General features: G+C 52.5%; 3 protein-coding genes across 3 annotated transcripts; 2 read left to right on the top strand and 1 right to left on the bottom strand.

The window, feature by feature from the left end:
* Positions 1-4596: 4596 nt before the first annotated feature.
* CTRU02_201681 (ABC transporter family protein) lies at positions 4597-9140 on the top strand (the record flags this gene model as incomplete). Its single annotated transcript, XM_036729805.1, has 3 exons — positions 4597-4968; positions 5064-6772; positions 6824-9140. The coding sequence occupies 3 exons, from the start codon at positions 4597-4599 to the stop codon at positions 9138-9140; spliced, it is 4398 nt and encodes a 1465-aa protein (XP_036578339.1).
* A 1659-nt stretch (positions 9141-10799) lies between these two features.
* CTRU02_201679 (Vacuolar membrane protein) lies at positions 10800-11915 on the bottom strand (the record flags this gene model as incomplete). Its single annotated transcript, XM_036729803.1, has 1 exon — positions 10800-11915. The coding sequence occupies one exon, from the start codon at positions 11913-11915 to the stop codon at positions 10800-10802; it is 1116 nt and encodes a 371-aa protein (XP_036578338.1).
* Positions 11916-12179: 264 nt separating this feature from the next.
* On the top strand, positions 12180-12383 carry CTRU02_201680 (uncharacterized protein; the record flags this gene model as incomplete). The annotated part of the gene is made up of 1 exon (XM_036729804.1): positions 12180-12383. The coding sequence occupies one exon, from the start codon at positions 12180-12182 to the stop codon at positions 12381-12383; it is 204 nt and encodes a 67-aa protein (XP_036578337.1).
* Positions 12384-12535: the final 152 nt, after the last annotated feature.

The following is a 12535-nucleotide window of genomic DNA, read 5'->3' as shown; positions in this document are numbered from 1 at the left end:
TTGGCGATATCTTGGAAGACGATATCTTGGAAGACTTTGTGTGATATATGGAAGAGTAACAGGCATCTGGGAGAGCTGACTGAGCCGTCTACCTTCATGAGAAGTCTGGGCATTCAGGCTGCCTGGGGTTGCTTCTTGGGTCACAGCCCTCTCCAGTCGAGCATAACAGAAGCTTGCCGAGAGCTGGGGATATGACTTGAAGATTCTTGTATGATGTCCAAATATGACTCCCTGTTCTAGTTCGGCTTCAGCATAGTACTCCCGTTATATATCGACATTTCGTATCCCAAGGGACGGGCCATAAGTGAGGCCCTTACGATGATGTGAATGTTAGCAAAGGCCTACACAAGGCAGAGTCGATCGTCTTCCCGACGTGTTTGCTTGAGATAGTAGCCCTTGTTATGGGGCTTTTAATTGCCTTGCTTCGCAGGTATATTGGGTGCCTGAACATCTACACAGCCGTCCCTATGACGGTATTGGTATGCTCACGCTGATGGCACGACACGTTCATTGGATCATGTATAGCAGAAGAGAACATGAATGGCAATCTAACAATGCACCAGGCAGATAAGATGAAAACTATCAAGGCGATGACTTGACGGATGGTGAGTGTAAGGCTTTACCAGCCAAGCCACACAGTCTTTCGTATTGAAAGAGTTTCTTCGGGGAGCTTGATACTCACTGCATAGACAATATACACGTTTAATTTCATTGTCTGTCTCTTCCAGATGCGATAGAAGTAGCACGGGATTACTCAAAGAATACTAAGACTCCGTATTTAATTTACGTAAAAATCTTCCTCAACACTCTGACTCCTCGGAACCAGAAGAGGTTCCGGGGAATGTCACAGTTGGCATGGCTTATAGTTCATTAGTTCTGCGCAGACGAGATGCTTTGCCCCGAGTCTTGAATACCTCCAAGAGAACAAGACTACATTGGAAACAGCCTCAGAGGCAGTCAGGGTTGGCTTGGATCAAGCGATAATTCTATACAGAAGGCCTCAGAGAGAGGTTGCTGTCGGCACTGGATATAGGTGGCACACGAGACTTGGCAACCCAATGTTGCAATCGAGCCTGCACAACTAAGCAAGAATAGAAAGCAACAAGGCTCGGCCGAGGAAGGGTGTGTAGGGCGGGCAACTCGGCCAGGCTAGAAGTTACTGCGGTATTACGTAGACGTGGCTAGCCTATCGACTACGTGGTCATGATCTGCCTAAGCTAGGTGACTGCAACCTAGGGCCTGCTGATGCAGATTTGGTATAACCACAATGCACAATGCCATCTGAGCTCTCGCGCGCGCGCGCGCGGGTCCTGCGAACGGACGTGGGGATACCTCATCATAGACATTGACCGCGCGGCAGATGGCCAAAAGTGCCATGTTGGATATGTAAGCAGTTGGGGTCTGTGAGTCTTTGTGAGGACTAGATTATGTTGGGGGGAAAGGATGAGTCGATGACAACACTATTTGCCGGACCACGCGCTCCAGGACATCCATCGCCCTTGATCAACCCAACCCGCATGGCCATGTGCAAAAGTGCCACAGCCACGCTGCAAAAGGACCGCATTTTACCGTGCAGATTTTGATAAGTAACTACATGGTTATGAGTGGCCAGTTTTGGCTGAAGGAACCTCCTCCCCTTTGCATGGTATTTCGTGCACAATTCGGGTTTTTTTGGGTCTTGGTAGACACCGATTTGGCTGGCGGGGCCGGCTCCGAGAGGTGGAACCGGTTGGTGGTGTCGGGTCATGGAACTTGCGCCAGAAAGGGCAACCGCTCGCTTGCACGCCGATGGGCTTTTCGAGATTTCTCGATCCCCCGTCCACCCATTCCTTTGTGCTCTTTTGTTTCTGTTTTTCTTTTTCTTTCTGTGTTCTTTAATCATTCAACCGAGTGCCAGAACCTGATGTTTTCGGCGGTCTGTTAATGCCGAGTTGTGTCTTAAACACTTTGCGGCCCCGTGGTATTCGGAGGATACTATGTAGGAAACGGATTGGCAAAGACTGACAGCGGACACCACTCATAAATTACGCGTATTCTTGGGGCAATGATTTGACCTCTGGCCAATGCGCCCAGGTCTTGGGTCACTTCTGGGATGTGTGAGAGGGCTGGTATGGAGTGTTCTGGGGCTTAAGTCCTTGCCGACTAAGTCCGCTGTACCTTCGTATCCTCGGCACCGTTTCGGCTACCGGCCACTCAATTGGCGTCTTGTGCCAAGATGACGGGGAGAACTGGGGTGTCTGCAAGGTGATGTGGAGTTGCCTTTTTTTTTTTTTTCTTCTCTTCTATGGAGCTAGCAGTGCAAAGTGTACGTAGTCTGGCTTTTACTAGGACGAGGGGTTCATGGTCCGATAGTTGCCAAGAGTAGCTTATTCATAGATGTTTCTGGGAAGAGAGGACGTAGGTACTTGAACCATTAACTGGAGGCTTCAGATGATTATCCATATTGACCGGATGTACGTGTGCATATTCGTAATCAGATCAAACTTGTCACCAGGTTGACAGGTCTTGAACCGTTGGACTTGCCGCCATCCTGTTTTTTTTTTTTTTTTTTCTTTTCTTCGTCTCCCGGTTCTATTATTCTATATAGTACGGAGCACCCCTTCCTGTTTGATGAATCATGGATCCGTCCACTACAGCGGAAGAGTGTGCGCCAACGATCTTTCCACGAGGGTGCATGGCTCCAGGGATGGGCGCTGAACGCAAGCGGCCGGCAAGGGCTTTGCCGGCCCTGGCGTCGGTCACTTAGGCCAGCATTGACCACAAGAAACACCTGGCTCCATGAAGGGTTCGTCCTCGTGCCCAGGATGCCCGGCTTCAGCGGGGCTCATTGCAACTGATGCTCATCTTCTCGTCGGAGTGTACACGACGACGAATATCACGTATATAGCAAACGGCGAATTTCAGGGAATATGATGCTCGTTATATGGGGCGACTGAATGCCCTTGAGTCGTGCTTGTTGGCTGTATCTGGGCACAGTGCCCTCCCCCATGCATGCTTATAAGCATGTACACGGATACTGTCATTGATGCCGAAAAGGCTCTTGGTGGAACAGTGATCAGTAAGTTATAAGTGCAAAGACCAATCGCATTTGAAAAGGGGCTAGAAGAATAGATGTCGAAACGAGAAATGGTTTCGAGGTGTAGCTTTTGGAAACCACCATTTTTTGCCGGGTTTGTTGGGTAAGTTTGCGGCAACGGTTGCTGTTGATATTTTCAAAGCCGATACTGTGTACAGCAAGGATATGGGGGAACGGGACACCGATAGAAATATGCTACCGTCGTAATGGAATGCTTGTTTGGGACAAGGTAAACGACGTTTGGCCAGTGGGCCCCAAATTGCGAGTTAGGAGGAGGGAAATCGGCGAAGGAGCACGACGATCTGGACGGGCCTCATTCTTTCTTTTTCGGCACAGGGAACGGCCTATGGGCAATACACTTAATACGTGGGTACATGGTGTTCACGGCAGGAACTTGGTTATGCTTAACACGAAAAAAGCAGGAAGCATAGTCTCAGTCTCCTCATCTGCGGTCCCGAACCGCTGGCCTTAGGCCGGTCCAGCCTGAAGCGAGCGTCGGGTCGGCTAACAAGTAGCCGCTGAGGCCGACGGTTGGTAATGATACATGGACTGCTGAACACTACACGGCCATCTCGCTACGAGTCTAGGTACGTAGATAGGGGAAGGAGGAGAAAAAAAAAAAAACCAACCACAGGAAGCGGTACCACAGCTGGCACCTTCTTGCCTCGTGCTAGCCATATCGTGGCATCCCTGTCTGGTTTGTCCCATACCATCCCGTTTCGTCTGTGTCCCCATCGTTTTTTCTTCTCAACCGGAACCAATCCAGACCAATGCAATCCACCTACCCATGCATCGAGGGCGGTCGCAGCTTGATGGGTAGCTCAGGTCGCCCATTCGCCCTCACTACTCAAGGGGAAAGGCTGTTGTCGGTGAAAGAAATCACTGTATATTCTTTCCCCCTCCACTATCCGGTGCCGTAAAACCCCCCCGGAGGGTAAGGCAAATAAACAAATCTCCATGTTCAGGCCGGCCTATCTGCTTGTCACGTCTCCTGCAGGCGGTCCAATTGTGTCCACACGCACCTCCATCGGTCATTCATCATTACACGTACTGTTCCTTTTCTCTAGTACCCTGACGTAGTCGTCCATGCCTCTCGGGCTTCGTACCCTCTCTTTTTATTCTTTCGTTTATGTTGTTCTTCCCTCCACTTCTTCTTGCACTATCGTAGCTCCAACTCCTCTACCCCAGCCCCTTCGGAGTTCGAGTCCATCTCGGCAGCATTCGACAGCTTTCCTTCATTGTTGTCAAGTGGAACCAGTGACACGCCTCTCGGATGGTTTCGTGCCAGCTCCTTCTTTTCCCCTAGTGACGGACATAACACTTCTGTTCCCCGGCTTCACACTAAAACATAGTGTACCTTGCTTGCCGTACCTGCTACACACCACCTTTAGCGGCGCCGCATTCTTACCCACAACGGACTTCCCTCACATAAATCAAACAGCTCCCGCCGTCTAACGCTGTTTGCCAAAGGGGAAAAGACACAGATCTTGCCAAGACTTCCCGGGACCGTCCGCCAGAGAATGGCAGACAAGGACGAGAAAACTAACATCACGGCGCCTGACCCACAAGCCGCTGCCGTTGAGCCTAAAGATCGCGAAGATGATGCCTTCGTTATCGACATTGACGAGGCCGATAAAAACGGCAGCCCCGATGCCGATGAGAAGAGGGGCCGGCCCGGCTTGAAATCAACAAGAAGCCGTGCAACTGACACAAGTATTGCTACCACGACCGCGACCCGTCACCAACCAGAGAGCAAACCATGGTACAAGACGCCAAACCCTCTGAAATGGGGTGGCATTCCTCCTGTGCCTGAAGAGAAAACTGTATCACGAGAACATAAGGCCGGTTTTTTCAGCCAACTCACCTTCCAATGGATGGCCCCTCTCATGAGTGTAAGTGCACCTATCAGAAACGCCTGTTAGCTTCAGACATTGAACACTGCTCTGTTGTGTAACCTTCTCATCTCAACTCACTAACATATCTCAAGACTGGATACAAGCGACAGCTTGAACCAAATGACATCTGGACAGTCAACCCAGACAGAGCTGCGGATGTCATGACTGAGAAACTGCAAGCTGCCTTCCGCAAGCGCGTTGACAAGGGGGGCAAATACCCTCTACTCTGGGCGCTGCACGAGACCTACTTCTTCGAGTTCTGGCTTGGAGGCTTCCTTCAACTTATGTCTACTATTTTCCAGGTCATGTCTCCCTTCACGCTGCGATTCCTAATTCAGTTCGCCAACGACGCCTGGGACGCCTCTCAACGGGGCGCACCACCACCCCCCATCGGCAAAGGCATTGGCTTGGTAATTGGTGTCACGGTTATGCAGATTCTTCAGAGTTTGGGCACCAACCATTTCATATATCGCGGTATGATGATCGGTGGCCAGTCAAGAGCCGTCCTCATCTCCGTCATCTTCGAAAAAGCCATGTCGCTGTCTGGTCGGGCCAAGGCCGGCGGTCTCAAGGAGGGGGCGAGTGATCCGAAAAAAGAAGACAAAGGAAAGAAGAATGAGAAAAAGAAGGGCAAGAAGGGAGATGCCAAGGGGCCGGGAATCTCAGGAGACGGCACAGGTTGGGGTAACGGGCGCATCGTCAACCTCATGAGCGTCGACACATACCGTATCGACCAAGCCTGCGCGCTATTCCATCTGACCTGGACAGGTCCCCTCTCTTGTGTCATCACTCTTGTTGTTCTCATCATCAACTTGAGCTACAGTGCCCTTGCCGGATTTGCTCTTCTCGTTGCCGGCATCCCACTGCTAACAAGGGCAATCAGGAGCCTATTTAAACGGCGAAAGGCCATCAACAAGGTAACTGATCAGCGAGTGAGCCTGACTCAAGAAATTCTGCAGTCGGTCCGTTTCGTAAAGTACTTTGGATGGGAGAGTGCGTTCCTTGAGCGGCTCAAGGAGATCCGAAGCCGCGAAATCCACGCCATCCAGATCCTCTTGGCTATCAGAAATGCCATCAACGCTGTCAGTTTGTCATTGCCTATTTTTGCCTCCATGATATCCTTCATCACCTATGCAAAGACCGACAACGCCCTCAACCCGGCTGAGGTCTTTTCGTCTCTCGCCTTATTCAATGGCCTCCGAGTTCCGCTCAACCTGCTTCCCCTGGTCCTCGGTCAGGTCGTCGATGCCTGGTCGTCGTTGAAGCGCATCCAGGAGTTTCTGCTAGCTGAGGAACAGGAGGAAGACGTAATTTACAAGCCAGAGGGTGAAAATGCCATGGAAGTACACAACGGTGGCTTTACCTGGGAGCGTACGCCGACGCAGGAATCTGATAAGACCGTGGCTGGTGCCGGAAAACCGGGCAAGAAGGGACCTGCCCAACCTGCAAGCCCTAAGGATGCTTCAAAGACAGAGGAACCGCTGACTTCATCTGGTGAGAGCACGGGAGACGGCGCAAGCACGCTTGTAGAAGAGGAGCGCGAGCCTTTCAAACTGCAAGATATCAACTTTGAGATCAAGAGAGATGAGCTGGTTGCAGTCATTGGCTCGGTTGGAAGCGGAAAGACTTCGCTGCTCGCCGCGCTTGCAGGCGATATGAGGAAGACATCCGGCGAGGTTGTGCTTGGAGCTTCCAGGGCATTTTGTCCTCAATACGCTTGGATCCAGAATGCAACGGTTCGAGACAATATTCTCTTTGGTAAGGACATGGATCGGGCATGGTATCAGGAGGTCATTGATGCGTAAGTAACGCTGCCGTAACAAGGTGTTGAATATTTACTGACGTGGATTAGCTGTGCCCTTCGGCCCGATCTTGCGATGCTCCCTAATGGTGACCTGACGGAGATCGGTGAACGAGGTATCACTATTTCCGGTGGCCAGAAGCAGCGTTTGAACATTGCCAGAGCCATCTACTTCGACTCCGATATTGTGCTTATGGACGATCCTCTGAGCGCTGTCGACGCCCATGTTGGGCGTCACATCTTTGACAACGCCATTCTTGGCCTCCTTAAAGGCAAATGCAGAATCCTCGCGACTCATCAACTTTGGGTTCTTAACCGTTGCGACAGGGTGATTTGGATGGAAGGTGGCAAGATCCAGGCCATCGACACCTTCGATAACCTGATGCGAGACCACCGTGGCTTCCAGCAGCTGTTGGAGACGACGGCAGTGGAAGAGAAACAAGACGAGCCTGCGCCAACGAACTTGAACGAGGCTGCCGGGGGCGACAAGAAAAAGAAAAAGAAGGGTGCTGCTCTTATGCAACAAGAAGAGCGAGCCGTGTCTAGTGTCCCTTGGAAAGTGTACGGTGATTACATCCGCGCTTCCGGAAGCATGCTCAACGCGCCTTTCTTGATCTTCCTGCTCCTTCTCTCGCAGGGCGCCAACATCATGACTAGTCTTTGGCTGTCATACTGGACGAGCAAACGATACCCTCTTTCCGACGGCCAATACATTGGTATATATGCCGGTCTCGGTGCAGTCCAGGCGCTCCTCATGTTTATCTTCTCGTTGCTCTTGTCGATTTTGGGCACCAACTCCAGTAAAGTCATGCTTCGGCAGGCGGTGACCAGGGTTCTGCGTGCGCCAATGTCGTTCTTCGACACAACCCCTCTCGGACGGATCACCAACCGTTTCTCGAGAGATGTCGATGTAATGGACAACAACTTGACGGATGCCATGAGGATGTATTTTTTCACCTTGGCCATGATCTTGTCCGTATTTGCTCTCATTATCGCCTTCTTCCACTACTTTGCCATTGCACTCGGACCGTTGTTCGTCTTCTTCATTCTTGCTGCTTCGTATTACCGTGCTTCGGCGCGTGAAGTTAAGCGATTCGAGTCAGTTCTACGGTCAAATGTTTTTGCCAAGTTCGGTGAGGGTTTAAGTGGTGTTGCTAGCATCAGAGCGTATGGTTTGAAGGCGCACTTCATCGCGGACATCCGCAAGGCTATTGATGAGATGAACGCGGCCTATTATCTTACATTCTCGAACCAACGTTGGCTATCGACTCGTCTCGATCTTATCGGAAACCTTCTGGTGTTCACTGTCGGCATCCTCGTCGTTACGTCCCGCTTCAGCGTATCGCCGAGCATTGGAGGTTTGGTGCTCAGCTATATCCTGGGTATCGTGCAAATGATTCAGTTCACAGTGCGACAGCTCGCTGAAGTTGAGAACGGCATGAACGCCGTGGAGCGAATCCAGTATTACGGCACCCAACTGGAGGAGGAGGCGCCGCTACACACTATTGAGGTGCGGCCTTCGTGGCCGGAGAAGGGAGAGATCGTCTTTGAGAACGTTGAGATGCGCTACCGTGCCAACCTGCCTCTTGTTCTTTCGGGCTTGTCAATCCATGTCAAGGGCGGCGAGCGTATCGGCATCGTCGGTCGTACCGGCGCGGGCAAGTCGTCCATCATGTCGACCCTCTTCCGACTCGTCGAGTTGTCGGGCGGCCACATCACCATTGACGGCGTCGATATCTCCACCATCGGTCTCCATGACCTTCGCTCTCGTCTTGCCATCATTCCCCAAGACCCCACACTCTTCCGTGGCACTGTCCGCTCCAATCTTGACCCCTTCAGCGAGCACAACGACCTGGAACTTTGGTCCGCATTGCGACAAGCCGATCTGGTGCCCGCAGACGCGAACCTGGAGGACCCACGATCTAAAGACCCTTCCAGAATCCACCTTGACTCCGTCGTCGAGGAAGACGGTCTTAACTTCTCCCTAGGCCAGCGTCAGCTCATGGCCCTCGCGCGCGCGCTCGTCCGAGGCAGCCGCATCATTGTCTGCGACGAGGCCACTTCCTCCGTCGACATGGAGACTGACGACAAGATCCAAAACACAATCGCCACGAGCTTCAGGGGAAGGACGCTGCTCTGCATTGCCCACCGACTGCGCACTATTATCGGCTACGACCGCATCTGCGTCATGGACGCCGGCCGTATAGCTGAGCTCGATACGCCGCTTGCGCTGTGGCAGCGCGAGGGTGGCATTTTCAGAGGCATGTGCGACCGCAGTGGCATCAGGCTCGAAGACATCCGCGGTGCGAGCGAGGAGATGGGATTGAAGGACCAGGCGGGCGAGTCAAGCCGTCAGGGTGAGATGTAGGATGGCTCAGCCTCTGAGGATGAATCCGCCAGAACTTTGTGGTAAAGTGCGATAGGCCGGAAAAGGGGGGCTAAGAGGGAAGAAGAATAAGGTGGTCAACATTGGATAATGGCGTTTTCGGTCAACAGCAGCGTTTTTTTTCCCTCCCATACCCACAGACACTTCATGCTCTCAAGAGCAAATCGTTGATCCTGCTTTGGGTTGTTCGTTTTGTCTTGCGTCAAGTAGTTGTAGCATGCAGGTTAAGGAAAACAGTAATAATAAAAAAAAGGATATACCGATTTCCGCACAAGACTCAAATGCCGCTACCTCTGTACACTGTCGCCGCTGCCGCCGCCGTTCCGGATCCCATGTCGGTATACATTGTCTCGGGTAGACACTGGAGCCCCCTGCCCTGCTCGCGACACTAGATAGACCCCATGAACTACGACGGCAACACGCGGGTTGTTGTATACGGACAAGTGCGTCGGTTACATTTTGAAAAAGACGGTCATACGAACTGCAGCAACGGTATTACAAGATCCGGCGGGAAGCGAACCTTCAGAAAGGGGACGGACGGATATGCGGTGTAAAAAAGTCTGCGACGACCGAGAACCAAAAGAGATACGAGCACACGGGAGAGCCCATAGGCGAGAGTGGCGGGATGGGATTGTAGTGAGATGAGACAGGCAGTATACAAACATGGAGGAAGGACGTGAAGTGCGGCGGCCGTGGGACGTCCGGCTGGTTCTGGGGGAAAGAAAAAAAAAAAAAAGCCGGGGTCCGAATGGTGGATGAAGGTCTCGGCCCGGTCGGTGCTGGGGGGGGGGGAGGAAAGAGATCGGGGGGGGAGGTTAGAGTTTCCTGAGAAGAGGGAGTGGGGGAGGGAACGCTGCAAACAAAGTTTAATAGATTGGTCGCTATGGAACCGGGATGGAACGATCGGGAGAGACGAAAAAAAGAGTCAGACGACGTAAACTCGCAGCACGGTTGTCATCCTATATTAATAGATGCGGCGGTTGCCACGGACGATGGAGGGGGAGGAGGAAGGTTTGGATGAAATATATGCAAGGTTGGTGATGGCGTGCTCCTTTTAGCTTCCAACGACATTCGTCTTTTCTCATCGTCGAGCATGTCGCTCCACCACCACCAATTACTTGTACAACATTAATAGAAAAGCATGTGATCACTGGCGTCGAGTGGGATAGAGTTTGTCATGGAAGGATGAAAGAAAACGTTGGAAATGCTAAAATGTTTTGCTCATTGAACGGGAATGTATATACTAGCTAGGCGCAAGAAATGAAGAGAACCAAAGTGCCGATGGTAGATGTACCACTACCACGACTCCTCCCAGTCTATTGCCGGTACGCCTGTTGAGTATACAGGACAAACAGGAAATGATTAAAACACCGCCCGCGCGCGGTACCCGATTAGGGCAACCGGCTTGCTTTTTTGACTGTTTTCCACCAGACTGTACAGAACGAGGCCTAAGAGAGGCCGCGTTCGTAGAAAATTAAAACAAAAGTAATCCGTTCTTAAACCAAGAGAATGCGTGTGCCCGTACCCTTGACGCCGTGGTTGTGCCTCCGTAAAACCCCAAGCCGTAAATTTCGCCATTTTCAAATGACGCGAGACAGATGCCTCATGCTCCAACATAAAGAAATCACCGGATCCCAGATATTACATCCGGCCGCCGGGAGAATTGTTGGCGTTCCGAGATCCTGGTCTCATATGAGTAGGCGGGAAGGCGCTGGGAGTTTCGTCAAGCAGGTTCTCGAGGTATGCGCTGGGTGCTCTTTGACCGTTGCCCGGTGGCTGTGACAGACTGACCGAGCTAGTGCTGAAGTCACGTCTCGCGCCGAATGAAGGCGATTCGGGGGGTGTGGATTCTCTCATTGTGTTGCGAGAAGGCATGCCGCCATACTGGCCGCGAGAATCAGGACGCAGGTTCGTCAAACTTATTGAGTGGCCGTGGCCGTGAGCGTGACTGGGAGAAGATGCGCCGGCAGCGTAGAATCCAGAAGGCAGGAAGCGAGAGTCACGGACGCTGTCACGGTTGTTGTTGCCACCGCCAGCAGCAGTAGGCGAGAAGAAGAGGTTGGACTGGCTGGGTGTGGCGGAGGGAATTGGGCCGCGCTGCGTCCTACGAACACCGCGCCCATTCGGGACCAAGGAGGGAGTAGATTCGCGATCGGTGTACTTGTAAAATTGGGCGGGAGGAGCGGGAAAGCTGGCCTTGTCGTTGGCAACGTGCTGGGCGTTGGCGGCACGGGCGACGGAGCGGTGCAGCAGGCAGGCGACGATGCCGCGCCAAATGAGGATACCAAGACCGAAAGCACCGAGAATGGCACCAACGGCGATAAAGACGGTTCCCTGAGGAGCACTCGATCGGTGCATAAAAGGGGCGTTGTTGGTGGGAGGGACAGCTGGGGGTGGGTAGGTGGTTACGAGAGGTGCGTTGGTGAGAGATGGGAAACCCGTGAGAATGTCGCCCTCCGTTTCTTGAGAGCCGCCCGTGATTCTTGGGGCAGAAAAACTCTCGGCCGTCGTCTCGACTTTGCCAGTGTTGGTTATGGAAACCTGGTTCTGGGTGGTACGAGTGGGCGGAGCGGCTTCGGTAGTGCGCGGGTTCGTTGTGGCAGCAGCCTGCGATGTCTGTTGGGCCGATGTAGCAGCGTTTCCTCCCGTGTTGCTGTTGTTGTTGTCCTGAGCGAGACCGGTTACCGAGAAGAGCGAGAGAGCTGCAAATGAGGATAGGAGAAGCGTGCGCTTCAGCGAGGTGCGCGACGGTGCCATGGTTGTCGGGAGGTGACGCCCACGCTATGTCCGAGGGTCGGCGTTTGTTATTAGATGCAAGAAAGATGCGAAAATCAAGACGATGATGCTGATGGTAAACGACAGCTGTCGACTGAAAAAGCAGCTCGTGGGTTTATCGGTCGATGAGTGAAGGAATGATGGTTGTGTGGCTGTGTTGGGTTCTCAGCGGTTGCAAATAGAAGCCGTCGTCGTCGTGATTGGATCGGTTGGCGCTATTTGGGTGTGTTCAAATCGATCGACAAGATGGTGCACAATATGTACTGGGGGGTTTTGCAAACAAGTCGAATGAGTGTATCGTGGGAATTGCAAAAGCAAGGCGAACACTATGAGATGGTAAGGAAGGGAAGGGTTCCGTCGTGGGCTAGAACATTGTTGTCGGCGACGGAAGGTTTGGGCTTTGTGGGCGGGTGCGGGAGATGGACTGTAGGGAGAGGGATGAGGGAGTAGGAAAGGGAGGGATGAGGGTGCGTGATGGGGAGGGAAAGGGTAAGTATCAGCGGGTCAAGTAGCAGGGAAGTGGCCTGGGGAAAAAAGGAGGAGGGTTCTTCCCTGTCGTTGGCGCGCAGATGAACCAAAGAAGGGCTACAGGCACAGAAGCA

The sequence above is a fragment of the Colletotrichum truncatum genome (genome assembly GCF_014235925.2).
Source record: "Colletotrichum truncatum strain CMES1059 chromosome Unknown Contig_0001, whole genome shotgun sequence".
Taxonomy (NCBI): Eukaryota; Fungi; Ascomycota; class Sordariomycetes; order Glomerellales; family Glomerellaceae; genus Colletotrichum; species Colletotrichum truncatum.
The sequence above is the reverse complement of the archived record's forward strand: the minus strand, read 5'-3'. Positions and strand labels throughout refer to the sequence as shown.